Genomic DNA, 14,729 nt, shown 5'->3' with positions numbered 1-14,729 from the left:
CCCACTCTGTCCATCTTCTCTTCCCCCTTTTCTCTGCCAAACTTAACATCCCCATCACCATCTGTTTCCAACGCCCATCACTCTGCTTACCATGCCCCTCTGTGCATGTAGGCCCTGCAAAGGTGGTCAATATAGGAGGCCGATATAACTCCCACGACATGCCTGTTGTGCAGGGAAGCCTACATGTTAGGAGCTGGAAAACATTTTCCTGCCCCTAATAACTAGGCTGCATTGCAAAGCAGGGCGGTAAGACAGGCTGATGCTATTTCCATACAATCCACCTGTTGTAGAGGGCAGCCCATATGCCAGAAGCTGTAAAAAACGTGTTCACCTGTATCTCCCCACCTATTGGAGTTAGAGGGTTGTAAATTCCAACAATGCTGATACTAATGAGGCCTAATGTTTCTGGGCCAAATTTGGTTAAAGTTCTAGACATACACACATACACTCTTATATATATATATATATATATATATATATATATATATATATATATATATATATATATATACATATATATATATATATATATATATATATGAGAGAGAGGTGAGGAGGGTGGGGGAAGAGAATAAGAAGTATAATGTACTCAAATGAAAATCATTGTTCAAATAAGAATAGTAATACAAATCAACTTCAGCTATGAAGAACAGTAAAACCACCCGGATAGCCATGCTTTAGCACTGCTTCTGCGCCGCTCCCATATCTAATCTGCCCAGTGGAATAACGACAAAGGTCAGTCTGCCGGCCAGCCTGGATGTGGTTTTTAAGCAGTTTGCAACATCCCACTAAGTGAATACTTGGCTGGTACATAAGTCCCGCCTTATTCACACGACTCGCAAACATTTAGAAAACTTCCCCTCACTTCCATATGAATAACACACCATGCAGACAGTTGACGTCCATCCATTCCTTCCCGGGTCTTGATGGGATGGCGACGGCCACCACTTAAATTAACAATACCAAATCCTTTAATAACCATACTGACCATGCGCCGACGCAGGACGAAGGCACAACGAAAAAAAGAAGTAGAACATAGTACCATAAGAAATCCAGCTAGATCGAGAGACACTCTCAGAAAGACCAGAGTACTGCTATGCTCAGGGCGTTTCAAAAACGAAAACAGATTTCATTTGTTTATTACACACACACTAAAAAAGATGAAACACAATTCGCATGTCACTGGATAGAGGCAGCTTCAAAGTTTTATGTTCGCGCGCACACTATAGCATACTCTCAGTATGAGCGCCATCCGTTACTCGAGAAACATCGAAACGGTAGTCCTTTTCATTCCACACATGAATCCACAGTTTCAAGTTTATTGAATCGACAACTACAACAATTCGATTTCTCAACTCTTGAATAATAGCTGCCACAAGTAGGACAAAGATTGTCTTTTATGTTCCCCCATACAAAAAAATAAAATAAATAAATAAAAAATAAAAAAACCCGCAAGGAGAGAGGTCTGATGACCTGGGAGGCCAAAAGCAATGAACAAGATCTTTCTAGAATGAAATTTTCACTCTACAGCGGAGTGTGCGCTGATATGAAACTTCCTGGCAGATTAAAACTGTGTGCCGGACCGAGACTCGAACTCGGGACGTTTGCCTTTCGCGGGCAAGTTTGGATGGTAGGAGACGAGGTACTGGCGGAATTAAAGCTGTGAGGACGGGGCGTGAGTCGTGCTTGGATAGCTCAGTTGGTAGAGCACTTGCCCGCGAAAGGCAAAGGTCCCGAGTTCGAGTCTCGGTCCGGCACACAGTTTTAATCTGCCAGGAAGTTTCATATCAGCGCACACTCCGCTGTAGAGTGAAAATCTCATTCCAGAAACATCCCCCAGGCTGTGGCTAAGCCATGTCTCCGCAATATCCTTTCTTCCAGGAGTACTAGTTCTGCAAGGTTCGCAGGAGAGCTTCTGTGAAGTTTGAAAGGTAGGAGACGAGGTACTGGCGGAATTAAAGCTGTGAGGACGGGGCGTGAGTCGTACTTGGGTAGCTCAGTTGGTAGAGCACTTGCCCGCGAAAGGCAAAGGTCCCGAGTTCGAGTCTCGGACCAGCACACAGTTTTATCTGCCAGGAAGTTTCAACAAAATCTTGTTGTCCACCTCTTCCAATCCGTCGTTGTGAAACGGTGCTGCTAAGATAACGCTGCATCTTGAGGTAAAGGTGAAGCAGGGCACCGTCTTGCATAAAAATGAACTCAGTGGAATCTTCGTGAACTTGGATAAAAAATTAAAAAAATAAAAAAAAACAAGTTTGCAGCGTCTCCAAGTTTGACATTCCTGTCACAGTTTACTCCGCGAAAAAGAAAGGTCACTAAACTTTGTGAATAGAACCGGTCGAAATTATTTTCAGTTTCGGTGAGTCTCTGAAGTTCGACGACGATGCCAGGATTTTGTGGCCCCCAAATTCGTACATTTTGGCCATTTACTTTACTTAGTCAATGAAACATCGATCCCTCCGAAAAGATAAGACGATCGGTCTAAGTGCGTTCTGCCGTATCCCGGAGAACTGAATGAAAAATTCGTAACTTCTGTTGTAGTCTCCGGGACGCAATTCCTACAATAACCGAACAAGGCTTCATATGCAGACATAGTTCCAGAACATGGCACATCGTTGTTCGAGAAAATCGCAATTCCTTGCCTGCCCGGCTTGTGGATTTCCGAGGACTCCGTGTGAACTCGTCCCTGAACGCTCGACATTTTCATCAGACGTGTGCGACAGATCGGTGCTCCTCTCCTTGCATATGCAGTCAACTCCCACGAATTTTGTATCCCAATCATAGACCTGCTTGTGTGGAGGCGACTTCTTCCCGAATCGACGGCGGAATGCACGTTGCACTTGAACAATGGATTGACTTTGCGCAAACTGCAACACACAAAATAATGTCTCTTGTGGTGTAGTCGGTAGTCGCCTTGTTGCTACTAACGACAGCACATCGGTGTCAAAACTTTGAACTTTCCGCTATCCAGCGACGTGCACAATGTGTTTGTACCTGCAACAAACAGCTTTTCGAATTACCAGATTGGTAGACCAGTCACAACGACAGCAAATTGTAACGAAATGCAAGAAGAACTGAAGATAGACGCTTGATTCAGCGACTGTACGAGGGCTGTTCAAAAAGTAAGATGACTTTTCAAGTTACGCGGGCAACGTACATTCGATTATCGATCTTTTTTTTTTGTTACCTTGACATACATGTCCCGAACATATGTTCACAGTTTCAAGTGTACAGCATACTCCGTTTGTTTTTGACAGATTGAAAGGTTAGACGTGTTTTAGTGTGTTCTGCGATTTTCGATTATTACAAAAAAATGGAGCAAAGAATTTTCATCAAATTTTGTGTGCTATAAAACACTTGGAAGGGTGACAGTGTTATCCGGTGAGTCTGCTGTAAGTAAAAAAAAAAAATGCTTGTAAGTGGTACAAACTCTTCAAAGATGGCCGAGAAGATGCCAATGACGAACCTCGCTCTGGACGCCCCAGCACATCAACAACAGATGATAACGTCGAAGCTGTGAAGAAAATTGTTTTGGAAAATCGTCGAATTGCTGAGGATGCTAGTATATCGGTCGGCTATCATGCAATTTTTCCGGATTTTTTGCGCATGAGACGTGTGTCAGCAAAGTTAGTTCCAAAACTTCTCAAATTTGATGAGAAGAAACGCCGCATAAGCATCGCTCAGGAGCTCTTAAATGACGTCGATGATGATCCTGATTTGCTCAAAAGGGTCATAACTGGTGACAAAAAATGAGTTTACGGTTATGACGTCGAAACCAAAGCCCAATCGTCCCAATGGAAGCATCCTGGAGAGCCAAGGCCGAAACATCTCGCCAAGTTCAACCAATTGTCAAAGTTATGCTCACTGTTTTTTCAGTTACCGTGGCGTAATGCATCATGAATATTTGCCTGAACTTCGTAGGTCAATAAGGAGTATTACCTTGGCCCATTACCCAATGGCAGTTACTATAAAAGAGGCGTTGTATGTCACTTACTGGTTTATTGTTAAAGTTTCGAGAACATACGTTCATATAAGTTTAATAAGTCACGGTTGCAAAATACTAACACGAATTCTTTACAGACGACTGGAAAAAGTGGGAGAAGCCAACCTCGGGGAAGATCAGGTTGGATTCGTAGAAATGTTAGAACACGCGAGGCAGTATTGTCCTTATGACTTATCCTAGAATATAGGTTAAGGAAAGGCAAACCTATGTTTTAAGCACTTGTAGACTTAGAGAAAGCTTTTGACTATGTTGACTGGAATACTCTCTTTCAAATTCTAAAGGTCGCAGGGGTGAAATACAGGGAGCGAAAGGCTATTTACAATTTGTACAGAAACCAGATGGCAGTTATAAGAGTCGAGGGACATGAAAGGGAAGCAGTTGTTGGGAAGGGAGTGAGACAGGGTTGTAGCCTCTCCCCGATGTTACTCAATCTGTATACTGAGCAAGCAGAAAAGGAAACGAAAGAAAAATTTGGAGTAGGAATTAAAATCCATGGAGAAGAAATAAAAATTTTGAGGTTCGCCGATGACACTGTAATTCTGTCAGAGACAGCAAAGGACTTGGAAGAGAAGCTGAACGGATTGAATAACATCTTGAAAGGAGGATATAAGATGAAGACCAACAAAAACAAAACGAGGATAATGGATTGTAGTCGAGTTAAATCAGGTGATGCTGAGGGAATTAGATTAGGAAATGAGACCCTTAAAGTAGTAAATGAGTTCTGCTATTTGGGGAGCAAAATGACTGATGTTGGTCGAAGTAGAGAGGATATAAAATGCAGACTGGCTAGGGCAGGGAAAGCGCTTCTGAAGAAGAGAAATTTGTTAACATAAGATTTAAGTGTCAGGAAGCCTTTACTGAAAGTATTTGTATGGAGAGTCGCCACGTATGGAAGTGAAATGTGGACGATAAACAGTTTGGACAAGAAGAGAATAGAAGCTTTCGAAATGTGGTGCTACAGAAGAATGCTGAAGATTAGATGGGTAGATCATATAACTAATGTGGAGGTACTGAATAGAATGGGGAGATTAGGAATTTGTGGCCCAAGTTGACTAGAAGAACGGAAGGTTGGTAGGACACGTTCTGAGGCATCAAGGGATCACCAGTTTAGTACGGAAGGGAAGCGTGGAGGGTAAAAGTTGTAGAGAGAGACCAAGAGATGAATACGCTAAGCAGATTCAGAAGAATGTAGGTTGTAGTAGTTATTCGGAGATGAAGAGGCTTGCTCAGGATACTGTAGCATGGAGAGCTGCATCAAACCAGTCTCTGGACTGAAGACCACAACAAGAACAACAACAACAACAAAGTTCATATAAATGTCAGCCAGTATACTGCTTCCTTCTACGTTACGTTTATCTCGCAGACCAAGAAATTAAAATAAGAGATATGCGAGTTCACACGGAGGCTTACCATCAATCGTTCTTGTCTCTCACAATTTACGACTGGAACAAGAAAAGGGGAAGTGACAGCGGCGCACGAAGTACCCTCTGCCGCACTCCATAAGGTGGCTTTCGAAGTACGGATTTATATAGAACATGAATGTCCATTCCGCAAGGAAGGCAAGTGTGAATGGTCTGTACTGTAACCCGAGACTCGAATACGTGTCTAATGTGTTAGCACCGCACACCTCTGTCGTTCAGTACTTACTAGTACCGGTATCATTAGCGAATGTTACTGTGTTCTGTAGAAAATAACATCATATGGAAAATGTAAGTGGAAAACGTTGTAAGTCCCAAACCATGGAGAAAGTCTTTCAAACATGCGTCAGTAGATACGCATGGTCTTTGTGCCGAGCTGTGCTTCACTTTGGAATTCCGAAGTTTCAAAGACATGGGAAGTGATTTTTGCTGACGACAGTTCTACTAGTTAAAAACCTAATGCTGTATTTCTGTATTCTCATGCCATGTGGAACAAAAACTTTCCTCCTGCAATTTCGTCGAACACTGACGCTCTTGGGACTATGGCTGTGTAAAAAAAAAAAAAAAAAAAAAAATTAAAAATTAAAAAATTTAATTCTTGCAAAGAAGAAAGCAGCAACCAGATACTGTTAATAATGCTATTTATTTACACAAATAGCGCTGCTACTTGTTTCAAACCAACAGGTTCATCTTCAAACAATTGTTCATGTTTATATTAGATTTTTTGTTGTTTACAGCAGTTGAAAAAACAGTTAACAACTGATGTAAACAACAACAGATGTAATATACAAACAGTCGTCCGAAGATAAACTGTCGGTTCGAAACCGCTAACAGCGCTATTCATGTAAATAAACAGCGTTACTAACAGTGATTAGTTCCCGTTTTCTTCTTTGCAGGAATCAGCTTTTAACTTTGAACAACTCACTCACATATCTGGGAACGTATTACTTATGCTCGTACTTTCATTGACAGTGTGCAGTGGGGCACCGTGTCGAATGCTTTCCGGAAGTATAGAAATATGGAATCTACTTGTTGCCCTTCATCCATAGTTCGCAGCATATCATGTGAGAAAAGCTGAGTTTCGCACGAACGATGCTTTCTAAAGTCGTGCTGATTCGTGAACATAAGCTTTTCGGTCTCAAGAAAATTTATTATATTTGTACTAAGAATATGTTCATGGATTCTGCAGCAAACCTATGATAAGGATATTGGTCTGTAATTTTGCGGGTCTGTTCTTTCACCCTTCTTTCATGCGCATTTTTTCCAGTCGCATGGAACTTCGCGCGGGCGAGAGATTCGCAATAAATACAAGCTAAGTAAGGTGCCAATCGCGTAGAGTACTCTTTGTAAAACCAAATTGGGATTCCATCTTTATCTGGTGACATACTTGTTTTCAACTGTTTCAGTTGTTTCTCTACCCCAGGGATGCTTATTACTATGTCGTCCATACGGGATCCTGTTCGTTGGTGAATCGACAGCATGTTTGAACGCGTCTCCTGCGTGAACGATTACTTAATCGCGAGATTCATAACTTCGGCTTCCGTTTTGCTATCTTCTAGTGCGACAGCAGACTTGTAACGTTACGTACAAACAGAGATACATTGTTCTCCATTCCCTTGACAAATGTCTGATTTGGCGCTTAGAACGTTTTCCATTGCCACTGTCCATGTAAACTTCACGGTAAATGTGGTAGTATTTCGCGTAGCAAAAAGCGCCTCGTTTATAGCGAACGTATGTCATTCACTTAACTCAGTTAACACTTGATATTCTGCAGTCCGGAACCGCGGGACTGCTACGGTCGCAGGTTCGAATCCTGCTTCGGGCATGGGTGTGTGTAATGTCCTTAGGTTGGTTAGGTTTAAGTAGTTCTAAGTTCTAGGGGACTTATGACCTAAGATGTTGAGTCCCATAGTGCTCAGAGCCATTTGAACACTTGATATTGAGACTGGCAGTTCCTTGTCTGATGAAATACTTTGAACACATTTCTTTCATTTTTTATGTATTTTTTTACTGACGCGTGTCTACTACCATGTTACTTGTACGACTCACGGCAACTGTGGTATATCTTACGATAATGCGACTACGTCGGAAATCCGCGATGCTCGTTGAATCCGTAAGGCAGTGTGTACCTGAATGTCAACATAAAACAGGGTTCCATTATGAGAGGTCGCGGCAGAGGATGAAACACACACACACACACACACACACACACACACACACACACACACTGGAACTTCGTGGAAATTTATTATGCACGAGCGCATATGGAACAAAATGAATGAAAATCGACTATTGTCCTTCAAAATAGTCCCCCATTGGATACAGGCAGCGTTGCCGACGATAGGGAGGGCGTTGAATGCCATTGGCATTGCCATGGCTGTCGCAGAAATGCCGTGAGAGTACCTTCCCTGTTGCAAAGCGCCTCGCACGCTATGGTTTCCCTCAGTTGTGGAATGAGGTCACGGCCGCATGGTTTGGGCTCTGGCGGGTGGGGGATGATTTCCCACCCAAACTGTTGTAACCAATTCATGATGATATCTACAGTGTGATATGTATCATTATCGTGGCGTATGACTGCATTATCCAGCAGTGCCGGACGTTTTCGCCGTCACCCGCAGCTGCTCGTAGTTCTTCATGACACCGAGTCGTGTTTCTTCCTGTGAGAAAGGCAATTTTCACGAATGCTCTCTCTTCTACGCTGCTTAAATCAATTCTGTAGCACTGCCAACCAGGGTGCGATTTGTGCTTTTACCAGTGGGGGGGGGGGGGGGGGGGGGGATGTCTTAGGGGGTTAGTTGAATTATATATGTTACTAGCTTGGACCGTGGCGTTACGCATGGTTAAACAGCTATTTATAAATAGATGTTAATGCCGAAACTCACTATTCACCGGTATGAACTATCAGAAAAGCCATCCCTTGTTATATCTTTAAAAGTACATTACAGGTAAAGCTTATTTACAAAATCATCTACATACGGGTACAGATATACGAGGGGAATTCAAAAAGTAGAGGCACATTTGTGAAAAGCTGTACTTATTCTGATGATAGAAAACTGAAACATATTAATAGTAAGACTTATTAAAAACTTTCAGTGTTCGGCTCCACAAATTTAAATTATATGTAAAGTTTTACTCCAGTGCGTGGTAAATAAACATCCCAGGTTGGGATGCATAAACTAAAACCAGAGGAGGGGATGGTCTGATGCAGAGGGGGGGGGAATCCCCCCATCCCCCCTGCAAATCGCACACTGCTGCCAACGTCACACTTAAATGCTGTAGCGAGCCATCCTCGGATGCTGTAGCAATGTGTATGTTGATCTCGGCACTGTTTTCCGTGGGCATTCGGTTATATTTACTGCGATTATTGTTCGCACGATATATACCATAGTTGCCATGACTTATGGAATGACCCTCGTACAATACTTTTCACATTTGGCTTTGGTTCTGGAATCAGGTATTCTGAAGTTGGCTATTGGCCGAAAAGCGGAAAATGTTTACGTCTTGTAGCTTGACTTGGGCGCAGACTGAATTGAAGTTTAAGAGCGCCATATAGCCAGTTCAGGAGTAAAATACTCGCCATTATTGAATGAATTAGATAAAATTATCTTAGTGCGGAATGACGAACCAAAGGAAATAAACTGGGAAACATGAAGGTTATTTACCAAGAAAGCCGTTACGAACTTTCAAAGACGAACTACTTGATGATCATAAAGAAAGCATCTGGAATTCCGAAAACAGTAATTTACATGCAATGCTTGTTATGCACAGTGAGTATAAAGCTAAAAATAGAAAAAAAGTATACTGAGACCTCGTCTCAACATTTTTTACAAATATATTTTGAACGATTTTAACCTTGATGTTAAGACGAGATTGATGAATTCTACTCGGGAATTCAGGCGACTAATATGTTCGTTTCAGGGTTACGTTTCGATATATTTCTTACTTGTTATCTTTTGCATATGTGGTGTTTGAAACTCATTGCACGAAACTCGTAGGGGTGATAGATAACGTCATTGGGAACGATGGGTGATAGATAACGTCATTGCGAACAACTTTTGTTACAGACAAAATGTTCGTTGACCCTCTGGCGACGCATGGCGTTTTTTAACCTTCCGAACACCGACGGGGGAGGGAGGGTGGTATTTTAAGACCACCTTTCGAAAATATTGCAACCAGCCAGTTACTTTAAATTTTAAAATTTTAACAAAGTAACTTATTTATTATTTTTCTTTTACGAAATTCTTAAATGTTTTGAATTTTTTGGTTAAACTGACCCCAAAAATTTATGTCTGTAAGACAATTATGAGTGTCATTTAATATCTTCAGGTTCACGACCTTGCTTACACATCAGAACTCAAAAGTTATATTCCGAGTAAAAGCCAACAGAAATGAATGAAATTTGCCTTTTTAATTTTTTTGTGTTGGTAAAGTATCCCAGTTTGGTAGTACACGTTACTGAATTGCTAAGAGTGTGGTTTTTGATGTTTTCATGTTGTGGATCGTACATGTAATTCAGTAAGTTCTTTAAAAAGTATGTTGTTAGTATAAGCCAACAACAATTTCGGAATTTTTCAAACTTTTTTTTTAGGGTGGGCATAAAGCCACACCTTGCGGACGCTTGTCAAGTGTTAAAACACCAGTTTTCGTAGAATCATGTGTTGAATAACCCAACAGAAATACATTTCCATGGAATTTCTAAGGTAGAGATTGCGATAAATAGCTTTGATAACTCTTATGTAGAATATGAATATCCAGCGACTATATTGTTACTCATTTCCCTTGTCTTCCACAGCCGATAAAGGAAGCGAACAATTCAACAGAAGGGCAGTATAGGCGTTCTCCAGGACTCTCCAAATCTGTTCGGCACACTAAGAACGGCACCATTGGACACGTTGATGAACCACCAACAAGCAGATCCGACTGGGATATCCACAGGTAATTGAATATAACGATAAAAAACTTTATTCTTTACATATTTCCCCCTTCACTGTTTGTAAAATACTGCCGTATTTTGTCGTGCATTGTTGTGTGGTAGTCTCATCTTCTGTGTGTTCTCCTCCTACCCATTTTAATTACTCGGAGAAAAGTGGGCTCAGTGAGTTTTTAATTGGTTATGCGCGTGTTTGCATGTACCAGAAATTTTAAATTCCCTCTGCCTTTATTTGATGGGAGCGAACAACTCTCTTGAAAAGGATGAAAATTTAAACAACTTTATTAACTTGCATGTCTTTTGTACATTCCACACTTTTCTCTCTCTGTTGAACTGTATATTTGAAAATTCCCATATGAAATCACGGCCATGAAATACGGATGTAATTTTGTGACTCTGTGTATATGTTACTGCATTATTGAAATTTTCTTAGTATGCATGAGTACATGTAGTTGGTGAACAAAGAAGGAAGTCTGACTTAAAGAATGTTAAGTATAAGCGCCAGAACGTGTTGCAGTGCACAGAATGCAGGTGATAAACGCTGAGCATTCGTACATTACAGGCAGTGGTAGTTTCTATATTGTTTGACAACACTTCTAATGCAAATATTCACTTGAATAGAATGAAATTTTCACTCTACAGCGGAGTGGGCGCTGATATGAAACTTCCTGGCAGATTAAAACTGTGTGCCGGACCGAGACTCGAACTCGGGACCTTTGCCTTTCGCGGGCAAGTGCTCTACCAACTGAGCTACCCAAGCACGACTCACGCCCTGTCCTCACAGCTTTACTTCTGCCAGTACCTCGTCTCCTACCTTCCAAACTTTACAGAAGCTCTCCTGCGAACCTTGCAGAACTAGCACTCCTGACAGAAAGGATATTGCGGAGACATGGCTTAGCCACAGCCTGGGGGATGTTTCTAAAATGAAATTATCACTCTACAGCGGAGTGTGCGCTGATATGAAACTTCCTGGCAGTCTAAAACTGTGTGCCAGACCGAGACTCGAACTCGGGACTTTGCCTTTCGCGGGCAAGTGCTCTACCAACTGAGCTACCCAAGCACGACTCACACCCCATCCTCACAGCTTTACTTCTGCCAGTATCTCGTCTCCTACCTTCCAAACTTTACAGAAGCTCTCCTGCGAACCTTGCAGAACTAGCACTCCTGAAAGGAAGGATATTGCGGAGACATGGCTTAGCCACAGCCTGGGGGATGTTTCTAGAATGAAATTTTCACTCTACAGCGGAGTGTGCACTGATATGAAACTTCCAGTAAGTTTAATATCAGCGCACACTCCGCTGTAGAGTGAAAATTTCATTCTAGAAACATCCCCCAGGCTGTGGCTAAGCCATGTCTCCGCAATATCCTTTCTTCCAGGAGTGCTAGTTCTGCAAGGTTCGCAGGAGAGCTTCTGTAAAGTTTGGAAGGTAGGAGACGAGGTACTGGCAGAAGTAAAGCTGTGAGGACGGGGCTTGAGTCGTGCTTGGGTAGCTCAGTTGGTAGAGCACTTGCCCAGCAAAAGGCAAAGGTCCCGAGTTCGAGTCTCAGTCCGGCACACAGTTTTAATCTGCCAGGAAGTCTCATTCACTTGAATAGTTATCAAAATCTGACAGTCTTCCTGATAAATCCAAAGATATTAACATTTATTGCAGCTCCTGGTGAGCTTGATTGTATGTTAAATGTAAAGAGTATAATGAGCTGGAAATATTCAACCAAATCCAAACTAAAACATCTCAAATTTTTGTGGTAATATCAAGCTAATTAATTTACACCTTAATCCGGTGTACTAACGTACTTATGCACTACTGTCTATCCTCATACTTGCGTGTGTGCACTATCAACTTCCTTTAGGAAATTGTGGCGTTATTGACTCTGTGGCTTGCTGATAATATTGTAATATTGTCATAAATGACAAATGCCTTGGAAGATCAGTTGAATGTAATGGATAGTGTATTGAAGAAAGATTATAAGGTGAATACCAATAAAAGACAAACAAGTCGAATTAAATCAGGTGATGCACATAGATTAGAAAATGAGCTACTAGAAGCAATTGATGAGTTTCGTTATTTGGGCGTCGATGATAGTGAAATAGGGAGGACATAAAATACAAACTGGCAATAGCAAGAAAAGTGTTTCTGAAATATAAGGAATTTGTTAAAACTGTGAAGCTATTTGTACAGAGTGTAGTCTAATACAGAATGAAACATAGAGAATAAGCAGTTCAAATAAGAAGAGAATGGAAGCATTTTAAATGTGATGCTACAGAATACTGTTGAAAATTAGATGGTTGGGTTGAACAACTGGTAAAGAGGTACTGATTTGAATAGGAGAAAACAGAAATTGTCAATTTGGTATTGAGTGAGGAGGGAGAGGGTATTGTAGAGGGAGACGAAGGCTTGCACAGGATTGTTTAACTTGGAGAGCTGCACCAAACCACTCTTTGACTGAAGTCAACAACAACAATATGCTGCCCCATGATAATTTATTCTGAAGTTGAAGATACCTACATCTGCAAGCTACTGTGAAGTTCATGGCAGCGGGTGTACCCCATTCTACCAGTTATTAGGATTTTTTCCTTTTCCTTTCACATGTGGAGTGCAGGAAGAATGATTGAACACCTCTGTGCATGCTGTAATTGTTCTAATATTGTCCTCACATTCACTTTGTGAGTGATACAGAGGGAGCTGTAGTATAATCCTATAGTCACTGTTTACAGGCAGTTTTTGAAACTTTGTTAGTGGATATTCTCAGGATAGTTTACATCTATCTACAACAGTCCACCAGTTCAGTTTTTTCAGCATCTCTGTGACACTCTCCCACAGGTCAGACAAACCTGTGACCGTTCATGCTGCTCTTCTCTGTATACGTTCTATTTCCCCTGTTAGTCCTGTGTGGTACAGGACCCACACACTTAAGTAATATTCCAGAATGGGTTGCATTAGTGATTTGTTGGCAGTCTCCTTTGTAGTCTGATTGCACTTCCTCAGTATTCTACCAATAGACTGGAGTCTAGCACCTGCTTTTCGCATGACTGAACCTGTGTGATCATTCCATTTCATGTCTCATGTATGAGTTGTCTGATTTCAACTGTGGCTTATTGATATTGTAATCGTACACTACTACGTTTTCCATTTTTTGAAGTGCACAATTTTACATTGCTGAACATTAAATCAAGTTGCCAATCTTTGCACTACTTCAAAATCTTATTACGATCTGACTGAACATTTACACAGCTTCTTTCACACAGTACTTCATTATAGATCTGTGCATGATATGCAGAAAGCCTGAAGTTACTATTAATATTTTTTACAAACTCATTAATATACAAAGTAAGGACCTCAACACACTTCCCCGGGGTACATGCAAAGTTACTTCTACATCTGATGATGACGCTCCATCAGAGGCAATGTGCTGTGTCTTCCCTACCAAAAAGTCCTCAATCCAGTCACAAATTCCACTTCATACTCCATATGATCGTACTTTTGACAGTAAGCGTATTTGTGGTACTGAGTCAAATGCTTTTCGGAAATCAAGAACTACTGCATCTACCTGTCTGCCTGCCTTGATCCAAAGCTTCTCATTTGAGAAAAGTGTGGGTTGGGTTTCACATAATTGATGTTTGTAGAATCCAAGCTGGTTGGCATGGTGCAGGCCTTACTGTTCAAGATACCCCATTATGTTTGAGCTCAGAATTTGTTCTAAGATTCTACAACAAATCGGTGGTAAGGATAATGGATGGCAGCTTCATGAATCCCTTCTACTACCCGTCTTGTAGATGGGTGTGACTTGTGCTTTCTTCCAACTACTGGGTACTGTTTTTTGTTCGAGGGATCTACGGTCGATTACAGTTAGAAGAGGGGCCACAAATTCAGTATAGAATCTGATAGGGATTTACGTGGGCCCTGGAACTTCATTCATTTTTAAGCATTTCAGCTGTTTCTCAATACCATTGACACTAACACTTAGTTCGCTCATCTTTTCAGTGGTACAAGGATTACATTAGGACAACTCTCTTGGGTTTTCCTTTGTAAAGGAACATTTTAAAATGAGTTAAACATTTCATTTCATCTTTTGCTTTTGTCTTGTTTGCTAAGGACTGGACACTTAAGTTTGGTGCCACTAACAGCCTTTACGACTAGAATTTCTTTGCGTTTCATGAAAGTTCATTTGACAGTTCATTACTATGGTAGTACATGAAGGCTTTGCACATTGCTGGTCTTTGACAGCCAGACACTTTTCATTCAGTATCTCTGTGTTTATAGTCCTATGCTTTGTTACACACCTATTATGCAGTAGTCTCTGTTTCTTGAGGAATTTCTTTACAGTGACTGTATACCATGGAAGGTCCTTCCCATCACGAACTATTCTACTGGGTACA

At 41.3% G+C, this 14,729-nt stretch overlaps 1 protein-coding gene and 1 non-coding gene across 2 annotated transcripts in view; both read left to right on the top strand.

The window, feature by feature from the left end:
* The window catches only part of LOC126152233 (spermatogenesis-associated protein 13), a 142,888-nt gene that overhangs the window by 57,442 nt on the left and 70,717 nt on the right, over nucleotides 1–14,729 (top strand). The window contains exon 3 of the mRNA XM_049915994.1: nucleotides 10,214–10,356. Within this exon, the coding sequence (XP_049771951.1) occupies nucleotides 10,214–10,356 (143 nt within the window). The remainder of the gene's footprint in view (nucleotides 1–10,213; nucleotides 10,357–14,729) is intronic.
* On the top strand, nucleotides 1,684–1,758 carry Trnas-cga (transfer RNA serine (anticodon CGA)). Its single transcript has one exon. It is a non-coding gene; the product is annotated as a tRNA-Ser (tRNA).

Source organism: Schistocerca cancellata, chromosome 2 (assembly GCF_023864275.1).
Source record: "Schistocerca cancellata isolate TAMUIC-IGC-003103 chromosome 2, iqSchCanc2.1, whole genome shotgun sequence".
Lineage (NCBI taxonomy): Eukaryota > Metazoa > Arthropoda > Insecta > Orthoptera > Acrididae > Schistocerca > Schistocerca cancellata.
The sequence above is the reverse complement of the archived record's forward strand: the minus strand, read 5'-3'. Positions and strand labels throughout refer to the sequence as shown.